This window comes from Pipra filicauda, unplaced genomic scaffold, assembly GCF_003945595.2.
Source record: "Pipra filicauda isolate LSUMZ 115617 unplaced genomic scaffold, ASM394559v2 scaffold187_size1440530_pilon, whole genome shotgun sequence".
In the NCBI taxonomy this organism is placed as follows: Eukaryota; Metazoa; Chordata; class Aves; order Passeriformes; family Pipridae; genus Pipra; species Pipra filicauda.
Genome location: NW_024104295.1, coordinates 970,470 through 984,671, shown reverse-complemented (window position 1 = coordinate 984,671; position 14,202 = coordinate 970,470). Strand labels below are relative to the sequence as shown.

General features: G+C 38.4%; 1 protein-coding gene across 4 annotated transcripts in view; it reads left to right on the top strand.

The window, feature by feature from the left end:
• Positions 1 to 14,202, top strand: part of ARHGAP21 (Rho GTPase activating protein 21) — a 111,948-nt gene that overhangs the window by 32,766 nt on the left and 64,980 nt on the right. For all 4 annotated transcript variants that reach the window (XM_039380158.1, XM_027751740.2, XM_027751738.2 and 1 more), the window contains one exon: positions 11,966 to 12,148. In XM_039380158.1, the coding sequence (XP_039236092.1) occupies positions 11,966 to 12,148 (183 nt within the window). The remainder of the gene's footprint in view (positions 1 to 11,965; positions 12,149 to 14,202) is intronic.

Sequence of the window (14,202 nt, the reverse complement as noted above, 5' to 3'; positions counted from 1 at the left end):
TACAGTTTTTAGTCCAAACCTTGGATGGGATTGATGGCTATCATGTGGTGATGCATAGACAGTCACTCAGAAGCCTTCTGCAAAAATGTAGAGTACAGAAATAAACTTGATTGCTTGCAGTTTTTCATCTTTCACTTTTTGTTCATGGGAGAACTTCATTACCTATCTTAAAAATACTTCTGAAAATGAATTATTGCAAAGTACTGAAGTGTTTTGCTTCTCTTTTGTGTTGTCTGTGACAGTTGTGGGACATGGGATATATTCAAGTGTTAGAGTCTTACTGGCAATTCAGAACTTAAACATGATTGCAAATATAGAATTGGTGAAGGAGAATAGTTGTTAAAGAGTTTTTATCCTGTAGGAGACCTTTATGTGCAAATTTGAATCTGTTCTTACCCAGACTGCTGCAATAGTATCATAGATGATTAATCCCATTACTTATATAGTCTGGTCTTGGTAAACAAGGACATTTTAAGAGAGAGAGGCGGCCTTAGAAAGTTAAGACAATTTTTTTTTTTTAATGATAATCTGGTGTTTGTGGAGTTGTAGTCTTGGAATCATAATTTAGCCATGGTCCAAGTAAAAGGAGTTCCTCAACGAATATATGGAAGTGCTAAGGTGCTAAGTAATATTTTTTCCTTAGTAACATACCAGTTAGGCTCATCCTTGGTGAGGTGCAGTAGGAACTACCCCTCTGCCCTTCTAAGGACATCCTTTATCAGCATTCAGCACGTGAGCAAACTCTTCAGGTGCTTGGTATGTCCACTGACCTTGTGGCTATGGTGGGCTATATTAGAGCAAGTAGGTTTAAAACAGTAAATACCATTGCTTTAGATGGTTGGAAGAAGTACTGGTAGGTACTATAAAGTAGGTGATACAACGGTTTTGTGTTTTTTTCCTACTTTCATCACAAATACCTGTCTTTTGAGTGTCAGATAGGGAACAGTAGACCACAAGTTGAGTGTACGTTGTCTTCTTACCAGCACAGGTCATCACTGTGCTCTGAGCAGACTTTTATTAGTTTGAGGAGAGCAAAGCAGATCTCCTCACTTTCTGTTCTCATTGGTTCTTAGATGAACTGCATCAGGCTTCTATTTTTTATCTTATTGCTGCTTCTAAAATTAATGATAATGTTCTCTCAGCCATGCAAATACTTAAACTTTGGGTTTCTTAGCCAGGGGTAAGCATTCTGCAAGTTCTGTAAACTTGTAGCTGGTCGAATTTCACTGCATGGGGTGGACCTGACCATTGCAGTTGTTGGGCTTGGAGGAACCTTCTTGTCAAAAACTCTATTGCTGTACATGAAAGTACGTTGATATGTTGTGCCACAGCAGCCAAGATGTCTTATTTGTGGTTTTTTTGCCTGGGGTTCATTATTGCAGGCTGTGCTTTCTGTGAGGCAGTCCGTGAGAATGAGAGGTTGCAGTGCGAGCCCTTGCATTGCCTTCCTTCAAGCCCCAGAAGGCAGCAGTGCTGCAGCAGCTGCTGCACTGCAGCTATTTCCCTTCCTCCCGAGAATCTCCAGTAACATTAAAAAAACTTTTCAGTCTTCCAAATGTGTCACTTAACAGGATGAAATAACAAAGGTGGCTGCATTCCTTCTGAGAGATTTGCAGCTGATAATGGTTTTGAAATGCGGTATTTATGTTACCTTACTGTGCTCTTCTGTTTATCTGCTGCCTCGGGCAGGGAGGGAATATGATAAAAATCTTGTCTTGGTAGCAGTTCGGGATGTGCTGTTTTCACTGTAACTGAGTAAAAAGAGTAAAATCATTGCATGAAATAGCTGCTGACTTTACTCACTGTGGAAATTCACATTACTGGAGAAACATTTTGTAATGTCAAGAAGTACAGGGAAGTAATTTGGCAACAGTGAGCAATTTAAGCCATAGTAATAGGCATGTAAAGACAAGTAGTTCTTAAATAAGCAAATAGATTTGTGGTAAAATAGGTTTCTTCTCCCCACTCCAACGTCCAGACAAGGATACAAATGTAGATTTAGTCGTCTATATCAACCATTCTTACTGACATTTGCAATGCAAACTGTGAGGAAATATGCAGGTCACGTATGATCACATCATAAGTCAACACTCAGAAGCTTTTGGATTTGCAGTTAAACCGAAAATCCTGTGGACAACTTTCTCTTCTCTATCCTCTTAGTGATAGCTCCTCTCTGGGCATAAAGATTTAAGATTTTTTTTCAGATTAATGACTTCACAGTCCTTTTTTAAGCATTTTCCTGTGCATTGTATCTTTGTAAAAGAAGTTCTTTGCTGAAAAAGCTACTTTTCTTCCTCTCTTGTATATGCACAATAGATTACAAATTTAGAGGTTGGACATAATTTAGTTTGGATGTTTGGATATGTGGCTTTGCATCTGTGTATGCTAATTTTATTTAATTGTTCAAAACATAAGTTTATTCACTTCTGAGTTTAGAGCTTTTAAAACTTAAGAGTGTGTTAATTTCCACGTTATATAATATGTTCAAATGTCTTGAAATGCAGGAATTGTATTTAAGTGATGAGTTTGCAGGAGTTGATAAATAGTCTCTGTATCAGAAAGCTGTTATCAGCTCCAGCTGTATATTTATTTAGAGGTTATTTTTGAGGAGAGAAGCTGTGTATGTGGGGAGGTAAAAAATCTTGACAGATTTGTCATAGAAGTTTTGTGGTGTTTTAAGTCACGTTTTTCTGTGTTAAAATTCCTGTGATTTTTTTTTTTTTGGCTTTATACAAATAGTTGTTCTCAAATCAAATAGTTGTTCTTAAAACTCTCCTCATGTGTCTAGGTAAACCTGCAAACAGAGTCAAACTCTGGAATAACAACTCACTTGCAATAACCATGTTTTTAGGCTGACAGTTTAGGTTTTGACATTGAGAGGGTAAATTCCTTGATCTTCCAAAGGCTTCTGTTTGGCTTTGGGCAGGTCAGAGACTTTTCTGATGTACATGAAATAAAATCCTAAGTAAAGCCACAATATTGCAGAATTGAATGAGCTTAAGTCTTAACAGTTTAAATTACTAGCAGGTATGATGATGTGGTTATTCAGATGAACTGGTGTGTCTAGTCTCTAAATGATCCCATTTTCTTGTTTTTAAAACAGGAATGAATGCATTCTGTTTATGTTGAAAAGTTCAGTAGTTTCAGCAAGAGAAAATCAGCCTCATACTTACATTCCATAGAGAGCAGGTGTAAGGTGTACCACTGTCCCAGGGCTCAGCCCACAAAGAAAGTAAATCCCTTACTCAGCATTGTGGCTGCATCTTGGAGTAGCCTAATCCAAACACAGGTTTCCCATAAGGACAAAGAGGCTGTGGAAAAGTGGTTGTTCTCCTGGGTGGTTTGGTCAGCTTAAACTATGTCCCTTGTACTGTTAATTTTTTGATCCAAGACATAGTCTGTGTGGAGAGAAACAGTATGAACTGAAGGAAGTCTGTAGGTGGTTTCAGAGCTGACATTAGTTTCAAGTGTGGTGCATCAGGTTATTGAAATGGGGTCTGTGCAGGTTGGGTTTTACACTGTGCAGTGATTTGGTTTTCTTAATGGCTTCTACAGAGCTATTTCAATGTAAATAGGTTTGTTGTAATAGTCTGGTGAAAGTGTAGTGGAAGCTGTCTGGTATGTTGTGTGTTTGATAAAACCCATGTTATTCTAGAATGCAGAAAGAGTACAGACTTCACTGAAACTCATTCCAATTTTTGCAGTAGTGTACTTAGCTGGGAACATAGGCAGTGTTTCTTATGTTCCTCTCCCTGTTTGTTAGGAAGCAAGAGTGGGTCACGGGGCAGCTGGTATTCTTGGGACTGTGAATAAATTCCCATAGGTTGAAAGAAGCAGTATAAGGCAGCTCTTGACAGCTGGTGACTGTGCAAACCACTCTTTATCACTTCTGTCAGACTGCTGAGAAGGTTCTTTTATCATGCATGGAGTAACCTCAAAGTTTCTTCAATCCTGAGGGGCAGAAGCAAGCTTTCTTAGTCTTGTGTCTCTGATATTTCCAGATTACACTGTAAGATGAGGACAAAGCATTTCCTATTCTTAACAAGCAACGACAGAACATGCAGAGAAGGAAAAGTTTCAATTTAGCTAAATTAAGATCACATGACATTTTGCTGTTGTGCTACCAGCCCTGCAGATGTTTCCTTTCTTTCCAGTTTAAGGATGTAGCTGTTAAGAGGGGAGGCTTTTGCTAATGAGTCTATAAGAAAACAAGGAAGCTCTCAATTTCTTTTTGTTTTTAATGTTTTTCTGACTAAATTTAATACTATGAACTCCATATTTATTATTGTAAATACTAAATTTGAACTACAAACAAAAATATATTGTGAAAATACTTTGTATCTCTGTCCTGTGAATTCTGCATACTTTTTACTCTCTATCTTGGTTCTGTTGCTTGAAATTGGTGCTACTCTGTGGAAGTATAAGACATGATCTAAACTGAAGTGCACTTAATTAGCTTTGCAAAGAAATCTCAAGTCGAGTAGTATAGTTTTTGGATGTGGCCAGATTACTACAAATATGTGTGTATATATATATGCACACCGACAAAACACAGGATACTTTTTTGTGTATATGTATATGTGTATAAAAATAGACATTGATATGGTAGATCAGGATCACTTTAACGAGTTGAAATATGGTAAACTTGCTAGTATCTAGTGTTTAAATGGAGATCTGGGAAACTAGGTTATGTCTACATGTTGAGGGATTAGGTGGTGAGTGTGGAGCAGTCCTGTTTGAGCAGTGGTGGAGCAGTAGTCACCAGACATGATCTTGGTTTTGGTGAAGTTAAGAGCATGGTACAACAAGTTCAGCTATCAGAACCAGAGCTTGTGCTGTGTATTAAAAAAAAAAAAAAATAAATCTAGCCAGACTTAGTAGGTTGGGATTTTCTCTACTCTGATGTAGAAGAACTCTTGAATCTCACCTGGCCTGGGAAGCCGCATGCGGCTTTTATTCAAGCACGTATGTCTAGCTAGGCTCAGTTTGCAGAGCCACTTGGTGTCACTGTTTTTAACCCAGAGCCAGGTAAAACGAAAAGTTTTCAGTTGAACAGATGCGTGGAAGCAACTTGATTGAGATCATCCTTGCCGTAGATAGGCTTCAGCTTTGCTTTTTAGGTCTTGTGGAGTAGTGATGAGACTGACACAAGCAGCAAGTCTTGTGCTATACAGGGCAGCCTTTCATGGACAGTAGAGTGCAGTAAGGCAGATTTGAGCTGTGTAATAAGATGCACGCATAGAGGTTTTTTTTGTTTGCTTTCTGTGTATGTCTTGATCTTTTTGAGAACTGAAATACTTTATCTTGAAAATACTGTTTCTCCTTTGAATGATTGTGTTTACTGCAGCAGTAGTAGTACAGAAGTACACAGAAACACGTATCACTGAGTCCTCCTTCCACCCCCAAGCCAGCTCTGTAGCCTGCGTGGTGCTTGACAGAAATTCATGTTTCCTTCCCTGTGCCTCCCAGCCATCTGCCGTGCTGGCACAGATGCTTTGGTTTTGAAAGGTCGCACATTTCCCACTTACTTCATATGCTGGGAGTAGTCAGGTGTTGCCATCTTAGGCCTTGCTTCCTACCTGGCCTTGGTTTGAGGATATGATTTATGTATTTTATTGAATTGGATTATTCAGTTTTGAGATGCGCTTCAAAGTGTGCGTTGGTGTCCTCATCAGTCTCTGCTACAGGCAGGGAGTCGGTTTGTTATTGAACTAAAAGAATATTCCAGGCTTATATTCTACCTGGGTGGGATTCACAGTCCTAAAAGAAAATGGTAGGTTTGGTTTGCTGTCAGGATTATTCCCTAGCACGTGCCTGAATTAACTTCTGTTAGTCCACCAAAAAGGACCTGGGCTTAGTGCCGTAACAGTGAGTTAAAGTGATAAAAAGTGGGCTCCTGTGAGGGACACACTTAGACCTGTGGTCTCTCCATTGAGTGACGCTCACGTCTTTATTGCCTTCCCTTGCTCTGAATTGTTGTCTCATTGTGGCTATTGGCAAGAGCCAGGGGGGCTGAGTGAGGGAGAGCTCTCACAGAGACCACCTCACTGCTGCTGGTGGCTGCTCAGCTCCCACGCGACCAACCAACGTGAGCAGCAAACATGAGAAATGACACTGCCCATCCTTCCCCTTAGTCTTAGGGTGGTCACTAATAGTTTATTTCTGTTTTCTTGTTGTTGGATACTGAACCATTCATCGTGGTAACTTAGTCTCCATCTGTGGTCATAAAGAATTTGGATCTTGTTCTAGAGTCATAGTTGGGTTCTTGTTTGTTTGCCTTTATTATCCTTTCCAGTTACTGCATCCCCCTCAGCTGCAACTCCAGAGAAATATTAGTGCTGGGGAGTTTCAGCAAATATCCTGCATTTCACACATGCATAACACCTGTCCCATAAGAGATGAGTGCAGTTCCCTGGTGACTCTGAGAGCTGACACTTTCCCAGAGTTTTGGAGTTGAAATCTTCCTCTGGAGACTGATTTTTTCCTCTTTTATAGTCTCTTGCCTACCCCCTTTCCCCCCATCCCTTGCACCCCTTCTTGAAGAACTGCAGCATGGAAGAAACCTGTGCCCCCAGTTCCAAAACCAGACAGCAATGGCCCCAGAGCAAGGGCCCTGTCTAAACCAGTTTTATCTGTCTCTGTGAATGCTATCTGCTGATGGTTTTATGTGTGTGGACTCAGGCTCCGTTTATCTCCACATCTCGGCTTTCTCTTGTGGTGAGAGCGGTTCTGTAGCTGTTTGATCTTTAGAGCTTTGAGGGCTTGTTTACATCTCCATTTCCAGTTTCAGGTGCTTCATGGCAGGTCAGCCTTCTCTTGGTAACTGCTGAAAACAGGCTCAGCAGTAACAAGCATTGAGCAACCTTTTGCTGAGGCTAAAAGTGATGGAACTAATTTGTTTTGAGAAGAAAGCTGTGTCCTGAATACCTGACAGATGAATTTACTTAAAATGGCACCTTTGTGTCAGTCATTACTTTTTTTTTTTTAACTGAGAATGACTTCTGTATGCGATGCTGTTTGTACATTCCAGTTTGATTTTAAAAAACACGTTAGAAATTACCTTATGGCCTTAGACAGTTTCAGTACGTGATTGTAGTATTTGGCTTTATAAATGTGACCCATTTTCCTTGAAACTTTGATTTATGAGCTTGAGAACTGAAAGTAAAAGAATAATTTTGCACTTTTAGTGAATGATTCTGCTTCTCAGGTGCTGCTATGATAAAACATTGGCTGGCTTTGTGTGTTGGTTATACCTTCCTGTATTGCAAATGAGGATGGAGATAATGTATGTCAGAGAAAAGTTGTATAACCTTTTATCTGGCTGTCTTATAGGCAGGCTTTTTTCCTACACATTCTGTAGTCTTAGCTAGAAAAGACCTTTTTATTTCTTCTCTGTTACCTTTTTAAAGAACCTAATGCATTGTCATATTAAAGTAAGGTCAGACTGTTCTAGAAAAGCCTTTTTTCTCTGCAATAGCAGATTTAACAGGGCAGTTACCTAAGTGATAACTACTTAGGTATAAAAACTGGGGAAAATAAATTACCTAATACAAGAAATATCACTGTTTTCAAGTGAATCTAGCATTTATTAGGGCATTTGGAATATCCTGTCTGTGTCTCAGGATGATTTTAGGGATTAATAAGTATCCTTCTTTGCTCTGGCTTATGTCAGTAGTTACTAAAAAAACCTAAAAACCACATGACGGCTATTGAGTCAGTAAAATCAGGTAATATCAGCGCATTTTCTCTTCAGCCTGTATCTATGTAGCTGAACTGCTATTTCTTGGTAGACTAGCTAAAAGTTGAACATTGCTAAATGCAGCTGAAGCAGGTGCTGCTTAGCACAGACTTTCTCCAAGCTGTTACTGAGATATTGATAGGAAAGTCCCCTGGATAGTCTGGTGTGGGGGTGGGGAAGGGGAGGATGTTGTTTGTTTGGTTTGGGGGTTGGGATTGTTTTGGTTTGTTTGGGGTTTTTTGGGTATGGGGGTTTTTTAATGCAGCTTTAGGCTTCAGAAAATATAGTGTGGGTAACCCTTACATTTACAATGAGACTTATTTATGTAATTTATTTGTGAAGCATTCTGTATGGTAAAAAACCCCTAAAACAAAACGGTTTAAAAAGTGTAGAGCAAATCTGGATGCCAGTCCCATGTCTCTTTAGAAATAATTTTGAACTTGTGTAGTGAACATAAAGATGAAAATGGGTTGGTCATACCAGTGTTTAAAATGGCTTGAGTGATTTTTCCAGAATTGATAGTGCAATGTATCAATTATTTCTTGTGTTCATCACTGTCCACCTATGAAGACAGTGTTCAGAAGTTTGACCATACCTATTTATCTGTTTAGACAGTCAAGATAACAATTCTTTATTGCTAGCTTGTATTTCAGCTATGACTGTCACTGAAGGATTTTTAGTATACTCACTATAGGTCTGTAAATTGATCAGAAGATTAAAAATTAGAGGGGCTTTGGGAAAGCATGCAGGTTGGATGTTGGAGCTTTCTGAATTTTCTTTTAGGCTGGTATAATGAGAAACTATTGATTTGAGATTTAACTGGAAATAATATAATTTACAAACATCAACGCTACTTACTGAGTTTTACGTAATTCTGTTAATTTGTGTTAAGCTGCCAGCGATTCTTGTAGTTTTTTATGGTGCCATCTGATTTTTCATGGATGCGTTCATTGCTCAGAAAGAAAGGCTAAATACAGTATTAAAAACAAGGTATGCATTTTACAATGCACTTAAGCATCTGTTGTATGTCCTTGTAATTGCATAGAACAGGAAATGATGCTTTGAGATACTTTGTGCAGAAACCTTGTATGAAAAATTCCTGAGGGAAATGATGCTTGAATCATTTTTAGTAGCCTGGGATTCTTCAGTCCTTGAACTCAATTGTATGCATTCTGACTTCAATTTTGAGCACTGAATCTATAGAGAAATAAACACATTTCAATGAGGAATATGGCACAATAATATTGGGTTTGTTGGATTTTATATAAAAGAAAAGAAAGCATTCATTTTTCATCTCTTGAAATGCAAATTACTCTACCCAAAAGACACAAATCACCTTATGGATATGAGATATTTATGTATTTGTAATTTGATATTTGGCTCACAAGGAAAACCGTGTGGGTACTGTGCCTTCAGTAATGTATTCTGGCCTATGCTAAACATCATCTGTTTTTCGCTTGCTGTCTTGCATCCTTGTTTTGTTTGTGTTTTTGAAAACTTTTCTTGTTCCCTTTTAAAGACTTTTCTGGCAAGGGATATTCTGGTGGGTGTGCTGTGGTTGGACGTGTCACAGGGTTACTCAACAGATGTTGACTCTCTTTGTAAATCAGATTCTTGCTTGTTCATAGTGGTGGCTGAAAGTTGCTATTACTGAACATATCTCACATTTATTACTGATACTGGCTTTTTCTGTTGCTGTGTTGGCAGACCTTGCAAGGGGTCCAAGGTTGGCATGAAGTTAACCTTTCCCTTTTGGCATCCTCTTTCAAGAAATAATTTTTTGACTGGGAGTTTATGAATAGCTTGTAGTTCAGCAACTTGTGTGAATGCTAAAAGTTTACATGAAATTACAACGAAGTTAGAGGTTCTCTTGCTACAATGGAATGCTGCAGCTCCTATTTGTCAAAGCTAGAGAAGTTCTGTCTGGCTGTATTTCAGACTGAGGTTACAGTACTTCTGTATGTAAACTTCTGCAATCAGCGGTTATACGTACTAAAATTACCTTTTGACTAATTAAGGAGGTTTTCTTTAGAAAAAAGATGCAAGTAGATTTTTCAGTGCTACATTTAAGCTTGCTGTTTACATATTTGTAATTAAAGGTATTTGCTTATTAACATTTTTTGGTACCTGTGGTTGTTTGATCATTCAAAACTTTGCATCACACATTGCCTATAAAAATCTGAGAGGAGAAACAAAAGATTGCAAGGGAATGTTAAATAGATGCGTTGCTGCCCATCACTTAACAGAGGAAATCACTGTCATTTTTTAGAGGTCAGTGATTTTTTTTTATTAGGAATTATTTCTTTTGCCAATTTACTAGGATCAAAATGTTCTTACTGGCTCCAGTTTCTGCTCGTGTCCTGAGATTGAAAGCCTGAGAAGGGACATTTATTTGTGCAGAACTGTAAAATGCTGTCATGTTCAGAAGCTGAACAGAGTGGTTGGGAACACCTCTCAGTAACAAACCCCATCCTTAGGCTAAAGGACTATCTAAGTTTTACCTTAATCTCTGCACTGTTTGAACTTGGAACTCAAGCCACTCATCTTCGCAGTTCCACAGCGCTCACTAGTTTTTCATTCGTTAGTCATCCAGTTGCACAGTCTTTTCAGTTTCACACTAATACTTTAGAACATGAATGAAGATGATATATGAGGACAGTCTAGGCTGAGACAGAGTCCTTGATATTTATAACTGTTCTTTTCCAAATCTGCTGATAATCCTTCCAGGCTGTTTGGAAGAGCAGGACCTTGTCAGGGTGCTCTGGATTCTCTGTATTTTTTGTTTCAGAAGCAGCTCCATTTCTTGACTTGGCTGTAGCACCAAGACCCTTCTCAATTTGTATGGGTTTTTTTCTTGCTGAAAACAGGGTTGTTGGAGGTGGGGAGCACTGGCTAGTATTTATGGACATACTAAGATGTGGATTTCCGAGGACAAACTAGCATCTGTGAGAAGTGTTATGCTTTACATACCTGAATGCAGAATGTTGTTCTGGCGGGTTAACTATCTCATCAAGGAGCTGCAACGTTTTCCATTGTGGTTAGAGTGGAAATGTATTGTCTTCTCTGTAGATATTGGTTGGAGTTGGCTGAGCCCACTTTACCAACAAGCACTGCAGTTCAAGATACCAGCTGTAAGACTGAAGCAAAAGAGATTATTTTGGAGCAGACCAGGGAGAAAACCAGGCAGTAAATTCTGACACGTATCAGCCAGTTGCTGAGCCACAGCAGCAGAGCTACTGGAGGACAAGAAGGCTATTATTTCTGTTTGAATACCCTTTGAATAGGGTATAGGCTCTGGTATCTAAATTTGTTTCACGCATCGTTTAACTGGGATCTTTAGAGGAGGGTCATAGGATTTTGCATGCTTTCTTTGTATGTCTCCTGCTTCTGATTTGAAATGTTATGTGTGGTATGACACTTTGAAAGTTGAAATGGAAGATTTCATATAAGGCTGAGAAGATAAATATTTTAATAATAATCATATGTTTCTTGAGTCATAGGTATATAAAATTGCCTGTAAGAAAAAAAAACAAAACCAAAAAACAAGGTGGCTTATTTCTGCATGACAGGAGGGATTATAGTAGGACTGTAAAACAAAATGAGACTTTTTTACTTTTGTATTTAGAATTTGCATACTGAAATGTTCAGAGGAATTAGTGGAAAAAACAAAGGTGAAGTAATAGATATGAGTAGAGGAGAAGTGTCTTGCTGAAGAAGCCTAACCAATTGTACATGTTCTGCAGTTCTGTTTTACTTGTATTAAGTGAGGAGATACAAGTGGAGAAAATCATACCTGCATTTAAGTGAGGAAAAGAGGAGTTTGTTTTGTACTTAAATGTGTGAGATGTGTGCACCCAAAAATTGAGTCCCAGAAGTCACATATTTGTCTCTAAATAGAAAGCAAATAAAACACACAAAACTGTACACATTTGTTGTGGTTCATTCAAGTCTTTCATTGTTGTACGTTGACTTTTTCATATCTAGGTCCATTTAAAATTTAAGACTTATTCTGCGTGCAGTATGACCAGAGGTGTAATGCTGTAAGGGATGCTGCTTTACAATAGACATTTCATTTGAAAGTAGTAGTGATCATCAAGTTATTTTGGTTATGGGGGGAGAAATTCTATTTTCAAGTGAACGAGACTATCTAGGAATTTTTACTCTCGTTTTCTTCTTCTTTTCAATGATCCAAATTAAAACTACTGTGCATGTCTTTTTCTATTCTAGGCATCAAAAAATAAAGATGGAAAAGAACAGAGTGAAGCTATATCACCATCGGAGGAGGAAGAAACTTTCTCTTGGCCTGGTCCCAAAACTGTCGTGCTGAGGAGGACATCTCAGGGTTTTGGCTTCACCTTAAGACACTTCATAGTTTACCCTCCAGAATCTGCAGTGCAGTTTTCTTTTAAAGTAAGTGAAATTAGTTGTGCACAACTAATGCACTTAATATATAGCCGTGTACCATTTAGGATCAAAAATCCAGCTTACTTGGAAGTAAATGTATTTGTAGATCTGTGTGACACAGATGAAAGATCCCTCGTGTGTAAGGTGGATGACTGAGCAAGTCAGTCTGTTAAAAATACTTGTACCATGGGTAAGACCAGTGGTCATTGCAGAATATAGAAATACTTTTCTGTACAGATTTTTTTTTCTTTTTTTTTTACCCAACGCCAGTGTCATTAATTAGTTTGTACATCTTTTAAAGTGTAGACTTCAAGGGTGTGAGGTTTGGATTTCTTCTTTGTTGTTGCTGTTCCCCACCTCCCCAAATTGAAGTTTGTCATACCATCATACTAAGAGATGAAGAAACATTAGTTTGCCTTAGTTTCTAAATGACTATCCTAAAATTAATGTACATTAGAAAGACAGGTTATGTTTCTGTGTTATGTTCTTTGTACTGAAAAGAACAACATCTGCAATTCTCTGTTAGTCAAGAGACAGATATATACAAAATATATACAGGCCTACATTAAAGAACAACTTCCTTAAAGTATTTTACTTTTTTTTTATTTAAAACAAGTGGATGTTAAGTCGCTAATTGATCTGCCTTGCTCAAAGAGTGTACATATTCTCTTCTGTGACTGAACCTTTTGAATGCTGCTGTAGTACCAGGTGTTGAGAAAAAGTGCCTTTAATACTGAGAATTTTAATATTGAGAGAGGGTGTTTCCTAGTGAGTTCAAATAAGATTTGCTCATTTTAAAGTCATCAAGTGTAAACGTTTTCATAATCAATGCCACCTCTCAGTTTTGCTTTTGCTTTTTCAGTTAGACAGAGGAATAGATTGTTACCGAGCTGTGGAATGGGTATTGAAACTTTCCTGAAGAGCACGAAGCTAATTGACTCATGTATCTCTGCAGGAGTCTTTCATTAAAGTTGTCTTTCTTTGCCTGTCCTCGGTGGCTATAAGATTTCTTTAGAAGTAGGAAAAGCTTTACAGGAGAAAGCTGGCACATTTTTCCAGTTAACTTCAGCTATTCGGCCTGCACTTGAGTGCCAAGATTTTTTCTCTCAACAGTGACTCACTGAAGTTATATGGAACTGAGACTCTTAGCAGTATCAGGTGATCCCAACGTTTCTGTCCTTCAGCATAGGTTACAGCAATCTCTGGTTGAATTCCAGTGTGAAACAGAGGAAGGAGGGTGGGGAAACCTTAGCCTTGAGCAAAACAAACTGCGTACACTTGTTAGCATCTCCCAGCAAGAGCCCCTCTTCATGCTGAGGGTGAAAATAAACAGCATGAGCAGGATTAACCTCCTTAACTAAGAAGTGACTGAATACATTCTGGAAGAAAGCCATCACTAGATGTCTCTGAAGAGGTCAGTATGTTTTTCACATGCAAAAGGAGACAGGCACAAGGAAGGGCAATATAAAAAAGGAATGTCAGTCCTTCCTCTCTCATTTATACCTGATGGTTTCTGAGAGAGGCCCAAGCAGTACATAGTGAGCCTGATACCTGTAAATCTCAAGATGTCTTGAAGCTCTAACTCCCCTCTTTCTCTGCAAGAAAGGTCTTAATGCCTTTTCTTTTTATCCTCCATGTCTTCTCTGATATGTCTGAATCTGGGTAATTCATTCCTATTTCTGTCTGGTTTTGAAAAGCAAATAATGAGATGGTTGAATGAACACCTTTATTCACGGATTCAGTTTCATGTAAAAATGATAAGGTTTGTTTGGACCAGAGCCTGGTCAGTACTTCTTTAAATTAACTTGAGAGGTTATAGTCTCTTTTCTTCCTTTTAATGTCCATGAGATGGAGCAAAAAAAAGAACAGATCTTCCAAATTATTACTCCTGAGTCTTTATAAGGTGGCTTTTATAGAAATCTGTGTACCTAAGTTATGGTATGAAAGAATGAAATTCACCTATTGTCAGCCTGATCCTAAATAAGGCAAATCTGATTTCTCTACAGTTCTTATTTGATCAAAGATCCTGTTGGTTACCAGCTGATTACAGTCTCTGTCAT